The sequence below is a fragment of the Maylandia zebra genome, linkage group LG7 (assembly GCF_041146795.1).
Source record: "Maylandia zebra isolate NMK-2024a linkage group LG7, Mzebra_GT3a, whole genome shotgun sequence".
In the NCBI taxonomy this organism is placed as follows: Eukaryota; Metazoa; Chordata; class Actinopteri; order Cichliformes; family Cichlidae; genus Maylandia; species Maylandia zebra.
The window spans coordinates 43,738,862-43,752,452 of NC_135173.1; the positions used below are offsets into that span (position 1 = coordinate 43,738,862).

Consider the following 13,591-nt stretch of genomic DNA (forward strand, 5'->3'; position numbering starts at 1 on the left):
AGTGTTCAAGGTTTTCCATGTGTCATTAAGGCCAACTTCATGTAACTCGAAGACAGTTTGATTCCCCAAAAAGGGGAGGGCATGAGGAAGTTTTGGCAAATGCATTGCAGAGTTCATCCCAGTAAATATAGTTTTGTCTTTATAATTGTACAACAGTCGCTTGATACCGACAGATAAATAGGCATTGTTACAAAAAATAAAAGTACAGTCTTTTTAAAAAAAAATATGCTCACTAGCGTTTCACTGCTTTAGGCACTGGGCAGCCTCCTGTCATTGATTCACCTGGGAAATCTGCAACATACCAAAGAGTCTCTAAAGATTTTTAAGGCATCCGTCCAAAAGAAAGAGCTGAACCAGAAACAGACCTCTCATCACGATAATGATGAAAGAATGAAGCCTTATGAAATGGACTAGTTGTTACCACAAGGCAATACTAATATTACAATATTATAAACAAACAACAGCACAAGCAAGAAAATCCTCAAAAATCTTGTAACTGAATGAAATTTGCAGGGAATTGTTCAAACCAGAGTAAGAGACTGGGAATAACTATGCAAAATGCCTCTTAAATAGAGTTTAATTGGCCTGTGAAGTTAAGGGTGTATATTACAGCAGTTCATATGCTCAGTTAAATTATAATTAAAGACGTTTATTTTGTACATTTTGTTTTGAGTACACCAATATTTCATGCAAGGCTTGGCAGATACAAACCACCACTGTTTATTGTGCAGTGTTAATATCTGATTGAGACGTTTTAGTTTTTAGCTCCTGCTGTGCTCTTCTTGCGTTTGTCAGGTCTCCTCCTGAACAGCAGAGGAGCTCCTTGGCATCCTCAGGACAGATGCAAATTGCGGCCTCCTCGTTCTCACCATACTCTTCACCCGGCAGAGTTTTGTCTCCATCAGCGAGCCCCGCCTCCAGCCTGGCTCACTCAAGGTAACCCCTCCAGACGCTTGTCAATAATCCAGCTTGCATCCAGCATGTAGATGTAAATGAAAGTCTCTTTACTGAAGGCTTAAATGTTTTGTTTTGGGTTTTTTTGTTTTTGTTTTAGCTTCAAGTAAATGAGAAGATGTATTCTTGCATTTAAATCTCTCTTATTTGCAACAATAGATTGTTCCTTTAGGTCTGATAATCGAACACTCCAGCTGCTGCCGATTTAAGAACCTAACAGAGGTTATGCTGATGCACTCTTTTTCACTGACTAATGTTTAGAAATGTTTATTTTTATGTTGTTGTTGTTGTTTTTTTCTGTTTCTAAACTCCTTCTACTGAACAGTGTTTGCTCTCCTGATATCACAGCGCACAGCTTGGGTCTTTCAGCTTAAAGGTCACAAGGGCAAAAGCGCATTAATGATCTTGGCCACAGACTTGATAAGACTTGCAGTTGGTAGTCTGCCACTTTAGCAGCGTGTTGACTTTTCAATGCAAGAAGACTAAATGTTGGCCAGGCGCACTCTGTTCACTTCAATATCTTACTAAAAGAGAAGGACTCATTATGAACTTGTGGCTTGTTGGTAAATAGAGCCTGTTAATTACAAAATAACAATATTTTAAATTCCACCTCTTTTATTTCCAAAGTTTTATTGCAAAGTTTCCAGATTTTAAGCGTCATGCCTTCTAGCTGATACCAACCAGTGCGTTTGTGGATGTTCACTTGTTTTGTAGTTTAAAAGTTTAATTTTTCAGTCTTTAGTTTGTGTAACCCAGCATAACTTTTAAAATCTGCCGTCATTAAAAAACAGGCTTCTGGGAAAACAGGAAACAATGTAAATATTTTTGACTTCTGCAAAATTGGAAAAACACAACAGTTCCTTTTATGTTCAAACTGAAGTATTGCATGCACCATAATTTAATGTTTTTAAAAGCTCTGCTTAACCAGTATATCAGCCGTCTCATGTGCTTTGTTATGAAGGAGAATGCTTTTTCTTCCATAGATTTAGTAAATGCTCGTCTTTTCATGTGGGGCGCAATTATCCTGGCAGATGCAGGAGTCATTCCAATAGAAGACAGTCTTTTGTTGCCCTTTCTTCCTAAACTGTGGGTGAAAGCATGAAAGGTTTTGCTGTTTACTTTCTCCGGGGAAAGGAAACTAGATCATGATGCCATAATAACAGCGGGAGGGGCAGGTAGTACTTTATACTGAGTGCCGTGCACACACACAAACGTTTGAAATCTTCCATCTTCGTGAGAGGAAGAAAAGCTAAACTTTTTATCATGAGCAGCGGTCTTTTCTGCAGTTATGTTCACCTGTTGTGTTCAATCAACTTGTACATGATTTGTTCCTTTTTTTTAATCTCTTGATGAATTATGAAATGCTGGACTGTAGAGACATTTAAGCTTCGGAAGGAGCCGTGAAGCTGAACTTGAGGCCTGAAATTTGTCTGCATGATTAAATACTCTGTCTGTGTTTGGTCTTTTAACTCTAGATGGAAATTTCAGTGTTACAGGACACTTCTTTCACCTCTTTCCTTCCTTCCATCTTTTCTTTCTATCGCTCTCAATGCCTGTCGAACTTTGGGCATTTCAGAGAAACATCATAAATATTGAATATTCTCTCCTGTTTACATGATTGATTTTATGCTTTTTGACTCTTTTGTGTCCTTCTCCTCTGTTTTCTTTTCAGGGGTGGTTCTCTGGAGAAAGACAAGGCAGTGTCCTCATCCATAGTATCCTCTGTTCAGTCTAAAATAACTCAGGTATTGTTCTTTGCTCTTATCCCAGATGCATCCCCTGCTGAACTTTTCCATCCCATCCAATGAAAGTACTTAGTGGTGTTCTTTGTTTCCATCATGCAAAGAGGAAGGATGGAAAGTGCTGTTCTCTTTCATACACCAAAATATAGCTAGTTTTTAGAGCTTTTGACTTGAACTCATTTTATATTTATCCACTTCTCCCGGTACCTTCTGTGTGTTTTTACAGCATGTCGGTGTGCTATATTTGTTTGTTTGAACCATGGGGAGGCCGATGTCTTACATTTATATGTGGTGCAAATGTGATAAAGCTGCACTCTGTATTCAGTGGCAGTGTAATCCAATCTCATGCATCATACCTGGAGAAAAACTGCCGGTCTGATTTTGTTTCTTGACAGTTTGAAACTGTTGTTAAGAAAACTGTGCGGACTCCAGGTTCACTCGGTTTCAGCCATATTGAATGATCATCCGCAGCAAATTGAATTTGGTTCGTTGCCACCGAACGACCGATATTAAACCGTCATGATTTTGCTTGCCTCTGGGACTTGTCATCAATTTTGATTTGGATAAAAATGTAACTTAACATTTCTCTCATAACCTTGGAAGTAACACTTGTCAAAACAAAGCGGTGAGAACGGATTTGTAGATGGCCTCGATTTGTTAAAAGTGTCTGCTAAGTTTATAGTCGACTGATGGTTGACCGGTTGATGGCGCAGGTTTCTAATAGTGTTTTGTTGGATAACATTGTTGAACCGTGTTGCTGAGGTCTTGTTTACCACTGTTTGGGGTACATGTGCTCTTATTTTAATAAACAAACAGCACTTCTCATCGTGGCAGTGGATCTTGGCTCCAGATTGCTCTTCGGCCCTGCGCATCTCATCCTGGGAGCTTCGCCAAGAATTTAGGATAAGAGAGACTGAATATTAGTTGGCGCCGATCAAGCGAGAGGCAAAAACAGAAACCTCTGCAAACTTGCCGAAGTCTTTTGGGAGATGGATTTCACTTCACTGCAAAGGAAGGAGGCAGAAGCAGCACATGGTCTTGAAAATGTTTTCTCCAGTGGTACTTGTAAATTCAGACAAGAAGGACCATTACCATTACTGCTGAGAAACACAAGGTCAAGTTCAGCAAGTTGTCAGTTCAAGTTAAGAAAATGGCAGGTTTCAACATTCAGTATGGTTTTATACCCCATGTGTTTTTTTTTCTTTTACATTTTATAACGCAACAGAGAAGCAGAGGTTGGCTTCACATAACTTTATAACTTGTTTTAGTTTATTACTTAGCTGTGTAAAAACTAAGCCCACAGTTTTGGAAGCTTGGGTTTAAGCCTAAAGCTGTAAAAGCTCGCCATACACTACCTGCTTGGCACTAAACGACACACGTGATGTGTAAATAAGCGAGTGTTTGCTAAGAAGTTGCCGCTTCAACTTAAAACCTGAACCTTGTGTCAGTTTTGCTTCTCATCACTTCTCGTCGTGGCAGTGCATCTTGGCTCCAGATTGCTCTTCGGCCCAGCGCATCTCATCCTGGGAGCGCAGGATGAGAAGTCACATTCCCCAAATTGCTTAAAAAAATTAATTGTCAGGCTTTTCTTTTCTGTTTTAATAAAAAACACCCAAAGAAAACTTACTGAAAAGGTTTGATTGGATAGTTGCCACTGTCGTCATGCCCTAATGCAACCCATAGTCTCCTGTTGAGTGATGAGCACAGCATAGACACTTCCAGCTGTAAAATTACAGTAACTGCACATAGAGCTCTGCGTGTAGCCGCTTTCTGACAGTTGACTAAACCAAATGTTAAAATACTGTGTGTGTGTGTGTGTGTGTGTGTGTGTGTGTGTGTGTGTGTGTGTGTGTGTGTGCTGCTTACATCAGTGCCATGCATTTAACAGTAATCCAACATTTGCATACAATTGTTTCTGATGCAGCCTGATAAGGTGGCACTGACATGGATTACAGCAGCTATCCTGTAGTTGTCTAGACGGGACAATGCCAGTTAGTCCACCCTTTCATTTTGTGGCTGACAAATAGGCTGCATGGCTGAAAACTCTGCGAACACACACAAAACAACACAACAGTAAAATTAGCGCTTGTGCAGCATCTCAGTCTTGTTTTATGCAACGGGGTATTTGTTCCTCAAGCTGCTGAAGCACAGAATGCCTCAAAATATAAAAGCACATCGTAGCATCAGGTTCTCCTTTGATTTTGACAGTGAGAGGCACCTCCAGACCAAAGGAGAACCAACGTGTTTATTGGTGTCACATAATTATTGCTGTATTGTTATAGTGCGTCTGGGTCATATTGGGCCTGTTTAATGTAGATAAGTGGCAGGCTGTGTTGGTGTTTTGTCTCATTTGGGTGCGAAAAATGAAAAACAGTTGCATCTGAGTAAGTGCTACACACCCGTAACTCACAGTGTAACCTCACACACGGCTCGCCAATAAATTCTGACCCCGGCAGGCACTGTCCTTGCCTGCATGTTTTTAAATTGCTATAGACAATTTATAGCCACTATTTTGTTGCTTTCAGAAGTGCACCTCAGATTAAGTGCATTCACGCGTATCACTTCTACAGACGAAGCATTATATAATCCACAGAGATCATTGATATTCTTAAACACTGTCTTTATTAATGTCTGTTTAATGATTCTCCTTAAAATTGTTGTAAAATCCACAAAACAAAAGTGCAAAAACACGAGCAGTTACTGTTGAGTCCTGTCAGTCCTCATTTGGACATTGTGCTCATTTAGATTCATATTTATTATGTAGCTTTTATCTCTTTCCTGAAGCTTCTTTGTTTTGCTCCTAATCTACTTGTATTTGACTGCTGTTGAAAACCTTAGGAGAACTTTGAGAAGCCTAAAAATGTCTGTACGTACTTTGATTTTTAAGTCTACATCACCATAAACCTCTCTGATTAAATGTCAGTAATTTAATTTATACTTGCCTCTGCAATGCATTATTTTGATACACGGATTCTCCTCCAACTGAGCGAAATAAACCTAGCATGCAGGTAAACATAAAGTGTCAAACGTGGGAGTACAGCCCTGTGCAATATCACCTAAAAGACTGATTATTCAGAACTGTGTCACCTTACTGGGAATGTGTTTCTCTAAGCTGAGCAGAGCGTTTACTCGCATGTAAACTTGGATCTTTTATTTCTTCCGTACTTTGTTTGTCCACTGACTTTTCTTTTTCTTTTTTTAATCGTCTTTCGCATCGATTTTTATGTGGCGCCAAATCTGGAGAAGTGTTCTGCCATTATTCATAAACAGTCTGGAGGGTTTATGTTGCTCTGCCTTTCTTTAAAATCTTCCAAAGGTATATTGGATTGACATTAGGTGACGTACTTAACCACATCACAGTGTGTCTGCTGTGTGCTTTAGATTGTTATCATGCAGGAATATTCCTCTGTTGCCGCGCTTCTGGAGGCTGGAGGTCATCTCGTCTGACGGGAGTTTGTCATATCCTCAGGCATTCACGGTGACATCTGTGTCCTCTTCCAACACTTTTTGTGTCCGTGCAGCCCATCTCATCTTTATTTCCACCTCCATTCTTTACTCTTATGACTATGCATTCACTGTGGCAGTCTTGGGCAGGTTCATGTGTAGCCTGCTGGATTTCATCTAGGGCTGCCACGATTAGTCGACTAGTCACGATTACGTCGACTATCAAAATCGTCGACGACTGATTTAATAGTCGACGTGTCGTTTGAAGCTTTGTAAGATCACAAAAGACGCAGGAATAAGTAGCAGGATTTAAGAGTGCAATAACGGACTGAAACAGAAGATGGCAGCACTGCATGTACAAGGATGCCAGCTGCCGTTAAACCCCGAAGAAGAAGAAGTAGCTCTGTCCCAGAATTCATAGCGCAGCCCAGCTCAGTTTCCAACAATGGCGACAGCTAGTTAGTTTTAATATTACTCTTATTATTCTTTTTGGGCCACAAAATAAATGTTTAACATATTTTCAGGCGAGAATGTAGCTGTGTAAACCTCAAATATCTGCTCAGTTTATCAAGACACCACATATTTTCAAAAGCGCGCCGACGTTTTCGGAGGCATCTGTTACCCACTAGCTCGAGTGTTAGCCGGGGGCAAGGCTCACTAGAGCCGGTGAGAACACCGGACTCCCGACAGATTGTTTTCAAACCCACCGCCGTCTTTCGCTACTCAGGTTAAATATATATGAGTCACTTAGATAAATTAAAAATGTTATTGTTTGGCTTTTTTTAGTGTTTTATTTGTTCCTGAGTAAATCGGTTTGGCTGAGATTAAAGTTATAGTTTTTACACAGCTGAATAAACGTCAAGCAGACAGCTGATTATCAGAAGTGTGAGATGGTAGAGAGTTTACTCCGGTGTCCTGATATATTTTAGATAGCAAGGAGTTTATTAAACTTCACCGAAACAATCTGCAAATTTCATTAAAATTTAATAAACTACCATCTTGTCTTTATTTTTAGTTAGCACCTTAAAAGCTTAAAGCTGTAAGCTAATGATAGTTATATAAGAGCAGATTCATGCTGGTGCAATAAGCTGAACGCTGTACGTCCAATGGATGCATGATCTGATTAGTTGACTAATCGGTGACTAGTCGACTATCAAAATAATCGTTTGTGGCAGCCCTAATTTCATCAGAGGAAAATATCAAAAATATTCCCATTTGACTGAAGGGGGTGCTCCCAGTGTCAGTCAGGCTTCTTTTCTGGTACTTTAGCAAAGTGTAATCTTGCACCTTTATGTTGAAGAGCAAATGGTATTTAGGGGGGGGGGCACTGTCCATAGAAGCTGATGTTATGCTATTTTCTTCACACTGCCTGAGCCAACACAGAAGCTGTAATTTCCAGCGATAACCCCTGTGCCCAGGGTAAAGCACTTGTCCGTCTGTTTTCAAAGATGTGCAAGTAGTTCAGTGTGTTTGGCAGCGAACAGCCACTCTGATTCTGAGTGGGACCATGGCTTGTTCTCTACCTCCTGATTATTGCTTCAACTGTATTTAATATTTGTTTTTCTAATGTATCATTAGTCTCCCTGAAGAACTGTTAGATCAGTGATGATTTTAGACAGATGCAGCCCATTCAGTGCTTTTTCTCTTTTGCATATAAGTCACACTTTAATAGCTCCTCTTGTTAAGGTCATGCCAAGCATGTCAGTTGGTCCAGACTCTCCAAAGCCCCTCTGTGTGTGTGTGTGTGTGTGTGTGTGTGTGCGTGTGCGTGCGTGCGTGTTGTGTCCTTTCTGTATGTTTTGGTCAGCAGAGTGTTTTTCGCTGTGAAACTCTCCCATGGATGCCATTTTTACCCAGGCTCTTTCTTGTTATGAATCGTGAACTCTGACCTTAACTGAGACAAGCGAGGCCTGTGACTCTTTAGATTTTGTTCTGGGCTCTTTTGTGACCTCCTGGATGAGTCCTCGATGGGAAATGAATTTTAGTAGGCCGGCCACTCCTGGGAAGGTTCACCACTGTTCCAGGTTTTCTCCATTTGTTGATAATGGCTCTCTCTGTGGTTCGCTGGAGTCCTAAAGCCTTAGAAATGTCTTTGTAACCTTTTCCAGACTGATAGATGTCAGTTCCAGCTGCTCCTTTAGATCATGGCATGATGAGTTGCTTTTAGGATCTTTTAGGCTTTACTTTGTCAGAAAGGTGCTGTTTAAGTGATTTCATTATTCAGTAAGTCTGACATTAATCAGTCCTGGGTGTGGTGAGGGAAATTGAACTCAACTTTGCATAAATGTGAGTAATCATTTAATTCATACTTTCACAAGAGGATAATTACTTTTTTACACATGGCCAGGTAGGTTCGGATTACTTTTTTCCCTTTAATAAATAAAGTCCTCATTTAAAGCTACATTTTGTATTTACTCAGATTATCTTTGCCAAATATTATAATTTGTTTGAGGATCTGAAACATTTTTAGCGTGACTAAAAGCTTTTTTTCACCTCACTGTAGGTGTAAAACTGGACACGATATAAAAAGATGAGCCTAGAGCAGAGTCAGGAGTGAATGGGCATGCAGTTTCACATCCAATTTTAAAATACTAAGACAGCGATGGTGAAAATGTTTATCTTAAGGATTCAAGGCGGTCTTCACAAGTCAGCGGTTCACATCACGATATCCACGCCATTTAAAAGGCGAGATACTCTTTTTCCGGTTGTGACTAATGCATTAATTAAGCGGCGATACAGTTTTAAGTCATTTAATAAACACAGCGGTGCTCTCACATGTATTGAATACTGTACATACTAGACAGCATCTTACAGTGAGGCTGCAGTGTGCTGGATTTCTAGAGCTTCTGGGAGTTGATGTAATGCAGGTCGATACTGTTGCCTCTGCGTTCACACTAACTCTTCTATGAACACTGGAATAACTTCAACTGAAGTGAAACTAACTCGCTCACCTGGCCGTGTGTGTGTGTTCCACAATGAACATCTCTTGATTCTTCTGTCATCAGCAACAACAAAAAAAAAAAAGTCCTATTTCAGTTTCTTTTTCATTATCTCGTAGTCGCTTCTCCCACCTTCATCTCAACATAGCAACACAAGCTAGCTGGTGGAAACATGCTGCTGCAACATGCTCTGATTCAAAACTGCTAACTACTTATACCCCATCTGTGATGTTTTACAAACACATCTTGAATAATTCAGCACATCCTCATCTGCCTAATGGGCTCTGCTTCCCTCCGGGTGCCTAGTTGCTATTTGCTTCATTCCAGCTCTTATTTCTCTCGTGTTTGTCTGTATTCCTCTTTCTTCTTTCCCGTCTTCCCTGTTGCTGTACATTTGAAAGATACTTTGTTCACCTTTACAGTGAACTGCACTGGGACCGGGAGTGTTTTAAATTAGGAGTGTGGGTATCTCAAACACTGCATAGTTTCTTGGGGGGGGGGGGATCTAATGACAGAAAGGCTAGATATCAATACATGTGGCTGCTACATTGCTCCCTCAAGATTTTCCTAACAGTTTTTTTTGTTTGTTTAACGGTTGTTGCCGTTAAAAGCAAACATGTGACACCCTTATTTCTGTAATCTCACTTCCTAACTTGACCCACTGGTTATAGTTTTAAAACTGTCTTAAGGGCCCAGTGAGAGTTATAAATAGTGCTTCCATGTTAGTTTTTTCAGGCCTAGTGTTTGTAAAATTAGGTTTCAATCCTAAACAGGTAAATGTGGTTAACTGACAGCATACAAGGAAAATAGTTTGTCCTAATGAGGAAAAAAACCCAACATCCCAATTCAGTGAAAAAATAAAGCTGTCCTTGTAATGTTCATGACAGGATTCTGGCACAGCTTTATCAGACATACAACAGAAAGGCAGGCGTGATATCTGTTTGCTTCCAAACAGTCTCACATTGTTTTCTAAAGAAGCCGGTCAATAATAATCGCAGCCACAATCTGATTTCCACCCCACACACAACAGCAAAACCGTCTAAATAGAGGCCGTGTTCTTTAGCAGATGAAGGTGTGCACCTCGCACGATCTATTCCTTCAATTTCCCCACTATTACCAACATACAAATGTTACGATATCACAAATGTTCACATTTAATACTAAAGCTTCCTGTGGAAAAGTTTTTTACATTTTTGGTGTAATTTTGCAGTCAAATAAGGAAATACTGTGCTGTACTTCTCAGCTTAAAGCCAGACGGCATTTAAAAGCACAGACACACAATTAGAAAGTAGCTTTGTAGTTGCGTTGTGTAAAGCGACCAGTGTGTGTCTTCAGGCCTTCTTATAGAACAAAATGAGTGGGTGTGCGTCAGAAGTTAGTCAGGGTGGTCTCTTCCTCTGCTGGTACCCGTGTAAAAACCCAAAACTGTTCTAGTGGTTATCAAACTGTATCTTTATTGATGTATACTGAGGTGTCAAAACCGTCATTATGGGTGCGGGGAGGTCGTTAAATGTCGTCTATGTTGGTGTAAAGTGTATATGTGGTGGGGTTGTGGAGTAGCAGCTGCCCATTGGTCTTTACTCCAGTGTAGATGAGAGAAATATAATAAAATGATAAGGACTTAAATTATGCACAAGTGTGGAGAAAAAAAACATGCTTTTCTTACAGGTATCCCTGTTCATTATTACAGAGGTATAAGTACAGCTGGCAATTTAACTGTCACACTCAACTAAAACTCCAGCATCAAACAAAAAGTCGAATGTGAACTTTATGAAAAGTTTCAACATCAAACTCAGGTGTCTGTCTTTAATTAATTTAGTAATAGGAAAGCGTTCCAATTAGACGACTCCTGCTGGTTAAATTTAGCTTTAGATTTAGATTCCAGATTTAAACATGCCACTGCTGACTTACAGTGACGCGAGCAGAGTGCTGTGTCTCACTGATGCTGAGCAGCCTGCTGGTTTTTGGATGTTCTCAGATTTTATCTTTGTAATTTTTTTTCTCTTTACAGAACGTGGGGCAGTGCAGGGACTGTTTAGGTTAATACTGTATCGACTGTGTCTGGGATAGGCTCCAGCCCCTCTGCGACCCTGAACTGGATAAGTGGTTAAGAAAATGGATGAATGTATTGATTGTTTACTCATGAGCAAACTTTTTTTTTTTTGGTCCCAGAAGTCATGCAACATGGTCTCATACATGACGACTGAAGTGCAGCACGCAAAGACCTCCAGAATTTAGCTGCACATTAGTTAGACGGGACACTTGTGGCTGTATTTAGAGCACACGTCCAGCCACTTGATGATAATTCTGAGCGTTGTCGTTGTGCGTGTCCGTTATCTGTGTATATCCGAGAACATCAGGGTTTTGAGAGAAACGGCCTTTAGAGCGATTTGATATGACAGCTTTCCCCCCTCTTGTGATTACAGCTGTTAATTCGTCTCATCTGTCAGGAGAGCTCGAGGGTGGATATTTGTCCATGCGTGCATGAATCGCTCGTGCACCGCGATGCAAATTAACACTTCCTATTCTGCAGCGTAAGCACTTGCCCCCGTGGTGTGCAAAGTTTACATTTCTACCTGAAGAGTGAAGGAGGAGAAAGTGGAAATGAAAAACTGCTGTTTGGCAGTTTCTTCCACTTTGTTTCTGTTTCCCTGCTGTGCACTCTCGTTGCAACTTCCTATTAATTATATTGTTTTAAGTAAATAACCTGTTTACAGTTGTCAGGGATATGTGTGGGTTGGCCGGGGAGTTCATATATGTGTTTTCTAATTGCCTTTAAGGGGATTCTGTTGTTAATCTTTTAAAATGTACAGCAGTGCAACAAAACTTTGAGGCTGGTGTAACATTTCAGTGACTATTTATACATTCCTGCATACTCGTTTTCTTCCTTCCTTCGCTTTTTATTTCTTCTATGAAATGAATGAAAGTGTTGCCTTCATTCATCCCACAAGCAACAACAAAAAAACAAATGGATGAACTTGTGTGTCTGTCAGCCGCATGGTTGATTCTCAGTGGGAACACCATTACTAGCAGCTCTTTCGTACTGCAGGGAATAGTTTGCTGAAGAATTACAGGAGAAACTATTCCTCTTTAAGGAGAAGTAAAACACTGTGACAAGAAAAGAAAAGCGTTGGCAGATCTACTTTTTCCATTTTGTAGTTCTTTCAAAATAAAGTGCTTTGTTTTGTCCCCTTCCAGTGCAGTGTGTTTGCTCCGCTCCTAAATTTTGATCGGTTCTAACTGACTACTAGTTGTATTGTTATTATACCCACCGAGGCATGGCATATCTCTTGCCATGCCAGTTGCAACATTGTACTGGGGGTCTTAGTGGGAAAGCTGTACATTAAAACTCATCTCATGTTTTGTTTTTCTCTCTCTTCTTCTTTGTGCAGGATCTGATGGCCAAAGTGCGAGCCATGCTTGCCACCTCCAAGACCTTCCAGCCTCCCAATTCTTAAAAAGGACGTTGCTTTCTTCTGGATGTGACAACTTTTGCCTGCAGGCGCGTGGTATTCTCCGATTTCCCGGAGATTTATCTGGCCCGCAGCGGTTTCAGAGCCCTCTGTTTATCCATGATTTATCAGTTCATCAAGAATTGAGCATCGACAGTTTCAGTTTGATTGTGTTACGTCTTGTGCCAAGTCGTAAGTGTGAAGTACGCTGAAGTGAAACCTGAGCACCTGGTTTCACGGCCGGTGTGAGAAAACCGCTCATAACACAGGAGATTAAGTCACAGCTATGTTTTTGGTGCACGGAGAATCAAATGTGAAATAATGTTTGCCTCCTGTTTTGAGATGCTTTTCTCCTACGAGTCACTCTTTGCAGCATCAGCTGCAGGAAATCTGGAAGCTCTCCTTCTATGAAGGCTTATGTTTTGATAATTTAATTTTCCCATCATTTTTCCTCATTTCCTTTTTCTCTTCAGCGCCTACTCTACTACCTGAGAAGTAATTTGTTTTTACTCTGTCCATCAGCTGCAATGTGCAGCCTTTGAATTTTGGTTCCTGGTTTGTACTGTAATGAGTAATGCAGAACAACTTTCTAATCCAAAATGAAATAAAAGTTCTTTTATGATTTACGTGTGGCCTTCAGTTGTTTTATTTTAACAAAAAATAAACCGTCAGGAGAAGAAAATGGATACAATGCAGGTTGTTATAGTGCATTAGATATTGGAAAAATTGTACTTGTGGCTAAAAAAAAAAAGATTACATAATTGGAACATGAATATTCAAATATAAAATGATTAGAAACTAATGATGCATTCTCAATCATCCAGGAAAGTAAATCTCCAAAAGTTGATTCTGTTCATCTGGACGTAGCGTTTTGTGGGAGAAACGTTTCGTCACTCAACACAGAGCGAATACCATCCCCACTGACACAGCAGCCAGGGAGGCAGAAGAACAGCACATCAAGAAGGCCCTGAGTAAATGTGGTTATCCCAGCATCTAAAGGAAGCTCCAGCCAATCCAAGAGAGAAGGACAACCGCTGCCCCAGCAAAAACCTGTAGTGAT

At 40.3% G+C, this 13,591-nt stretch overlaps 1 protein-coding gene across 3 annotated transcripts in view; it reads left to right on the forward strand.

Annotated features, from left to right (window-relative positions):
- The window catches only part of sfswap (splicing factor SWAP), a 54,495-nt gene extending 41,338 nt beyond the window's left edge, over positions 1-13,157 (forward strand). For all 3 annotated transcript variants that reach the window (XM_076886421.1, XM_004538236.4, XM_076886422.1), the window contains exons 17-19: positions 796-936; positions 2,627-2,699; positions 12,472-13,157. In XM_076886421.1, the coding sequence (XP_076742536.1) occupies positions 796-936; positions 2,627-2,699; positions 12,472-12,537 (280 nt within the window). In that variant the 3' untranslated portion in view covers positions 12,538-13,157. The remainder of the gene's footprint in view (positions 1-795; positions 937-2,626; positions 2,700-12,471) is intronic.
- Positions 13,158-13,591: the final 434 nt, after the last annotated feature.